Source organism: Nanorana parkeri, unplaced genomic scaffold, assembly GCF_000935625.1.
Source record: "Nanorana parkeri isolate BGI_ZX_2015 unplaced genomic scaffold, ASM93562v1 scaffold1469, whole genome shotgun sequence".
Classification (NCBI taxonomy): Eukaryota; Metazoa; Chordata; class Amphibia; order Anura; family Dicroglossidae; genus Nanorana; species Nanorana parkeri.
In genome coordinates, this window is record NW_017307737.1 from 675 (window position 1) to 3226 (window position 2552).

Consider the following 2552-nt stretch of genomic DNA (forward strand, 5'->3'; position numbering starts at 1 on the left):
AAATGTGGTGGATGGGAGGGTAGAGAGAGACACAGATGTGGATGATGGAGGGCAGAGAGAGACACATATGTGGCTGATGGAGGGCAGAGAGAGACACAGATGTGGATGATGGAGGACAGAGAGACACAGATGTGGCTGATGGAGGGCAGAGAGACACAGATGTGGCTGATGGAGGGCAGAGAGAGACACAGATGTGGCTGATGGAGGGCAGAGAGACACAGATGTGGCTGATTGGGGGGGAAAAAGAAAGGTGAAAATGAGGAGCTGGATTCAGGTTTTCGGTAGGTTCATTACATTATGACTGGACTTGATGACCTCAGGGGGTCAGAGAATCCACATATAGACAGCTAAAGAAGAGCATCAAAGCAAATGTTCAAAAATCCAAAACATTTTTAATGGTGCAATTAGTTTACAGCAAAAAAACATACAAGGCAGCCAAAGCGTTTTGGGGGGGCAGATAAACTCCCGCTCTTTCAGGGCTCCATTTTAAAATGATGGTGTAGTAACCAGGGATACATTTAAGCGGCGTGCAGATCATAGATCACCCAAATCCTACGTGGCATGAGGACGCACCACAAAGTGCCTACGTACGCTGGGTTGCCATTAAACACATGCAGCAATAATCTACAGTGGTGTAATTGGGTCCTAATACATACAAACTGTTTTCAGTTGGATCAAACCTGAGCCATAGACTTACACTGACGGCGATGAGAGGTTGCTGTGCAAAAATGGCTGCCTCCATGTGGATACATCGTTACAAACTACAAGTAGTATATAAAGAAGGCTTTTATTGATACTGTCATCTTCATCTATAAACCCTACAGACATGTCACTACACATAGGATACAAAGATTGAACTTGGTGTAGAAGTCTTCATGTTGATCTGCAGAACGTCTCTTGTTCTAAGAAGTTGTTTTCATGCCATTTGATGGGGAATCCACCTTTCTCAGCTCAGCGCGGTGCGAAAGACAAACACGCCGGTGACTCGTTCTTTGCGGCTTCAAGGGCGAGACCGTTCCAGGCTGAGCTCGTAGGTGGATGGGTCTAAAGGCTGGGAGAGAGGCGGGGGAGTTTAAATCCCCTTTCCGCATGGACTTAGATAACTCTCACATTCATTTTATTTTTTTGACATTCAGAAAGCAAAACACTCTGAACTGAGCAAACCTGAATCTCCGGGGACTGACATGGCAGCTGCAGCTGTGATTCACAAGGCCCTCCATGTTTTTACCGAGAACAAGTGACCTATATGTAGTCTGGGGAAAGCCCTTGTACTCGAAAATAAGTCTTCTGCATAACATCACACCATCTGTTATGTTACCATAACATATATAGAGCGCCAGCAAGGTTTATATCCAATACAATATAGTGGTGTCACTTCTTCTGGGAAGGCGTCCACAAGGTTTAGGAATGTGTTTATGGGAATGTTGGACCATTTGTGAGGTCAGGTACTGATGTTGGGGGAGAAGGACGGGCTGGCAGTTTCCCCTCTAATTCATCCCAAAGGTGTTCTATGGGGGTGAGGTCAGGACTTTGCGCAGGCCAGTCAAGTTCTTCCACCCCAAACTGCCCCGTCCATGTCTTTATGGACCTTGCTTTGTGCAGTGGTGCGCAGTCATGTTGGAACAGGAAGGGGCCGTCCCCAAACTCCTCCCACAAAGTTGGGAGCATGAAATTGTCCAAAATGTCTTGGTGTGCTGATGCCTTAAGAGTTCCCTTCACTGGAACTAAGGGACCAAGCCGAACCCCTGAAAAACAAGTCCAGTGGCGGCCTCGTTTACACGGCATCCCACGCTTTGCATTGCACTTGGTGATGTAAGGCTTGGATGCAGCGGCTACCTTGGAAAAAAATTACCCCCCCATCCCCACAAATAAATATATCCTGTTAAAATGTCATTTAATGTTGGTTCTCAATGTCCATTAATAAAAAGCTTTGCCCAACCATGTGTGGTTCTGATTCTTCCCTGAGAATTGGATTATGGGGAGCGATTTTAAGGGGATGCTCCGCTTATTCTGCATACAGACTATTTGTCTTTATTGTGATGGAAAGTGATGGAGCGGGATACATTCAGCAGATTCTCAGACCTCGCCCTGGACGCGTAGTAAGACGCACTGTCCTGGAAATAGAAGCATAGACATTGGTTAGCGGTATTTGATTCAAGTTGCGGTTTGCAAATCAAAAAAAACTAAAGTATGACGGTCAACAAATCCCAAATAAGCCTTTCATAAAACCTTTACCTTCCTTGACTGAGCCAAATCCACCTTCATTTGTGTCTCACGTGCGCCCCCTACCAGACACTGCAGCACACACTGGGAAGGTTTCAGCAACAGAGGCTGATTGATGAATGACAAGTTATAGGCTTGTGAAGCCACAGTGACAATGCTGATAACCATGCCCCCTGCAACTCCTCATCTCATCTCAGGGCAAGCAGGCACAGCCGACATGAGAGTGACAACTCTGCTCTGAATTTAGGAGCAGTGCAGCATTGTTGTCACACCATTACAGGAAGCTGCATTAGGTGGACTTCACTGGCGGGATCAACAGGTTTTGGTGG

The 2552-nt window shown here is 46.4% G+C and overlaps 1 protein-coding gene across 1 annotated transcript in view; it reads right to left on the bottom strand.

The window, feature by feature from the left end:
* Nucleotides 1–1945: 1945 nt before the first annotated feature.
* Nucleotides 1946–2552, bottom strand: part of MIIP (migration and invasion inhibitory protein) — a 10170-nt gene continuing 9563 nt past the window's right edge. Inside the window, exons 9-10 of the mRNA XM_018570165.1 lie at nt 2022–2114; nt 1946–1973 (exon numbers count right to left, since the gene is read on the bottom strand). Coding sequence (XP_018425667.1) covers nt 2022–2114 — 93 coding nt within the window. The 3' untranslated portion in view covers nt 1946–1973. The remainder of the gene's footprint in view (nt 1974–2021; nt 2115–2552) is intronic.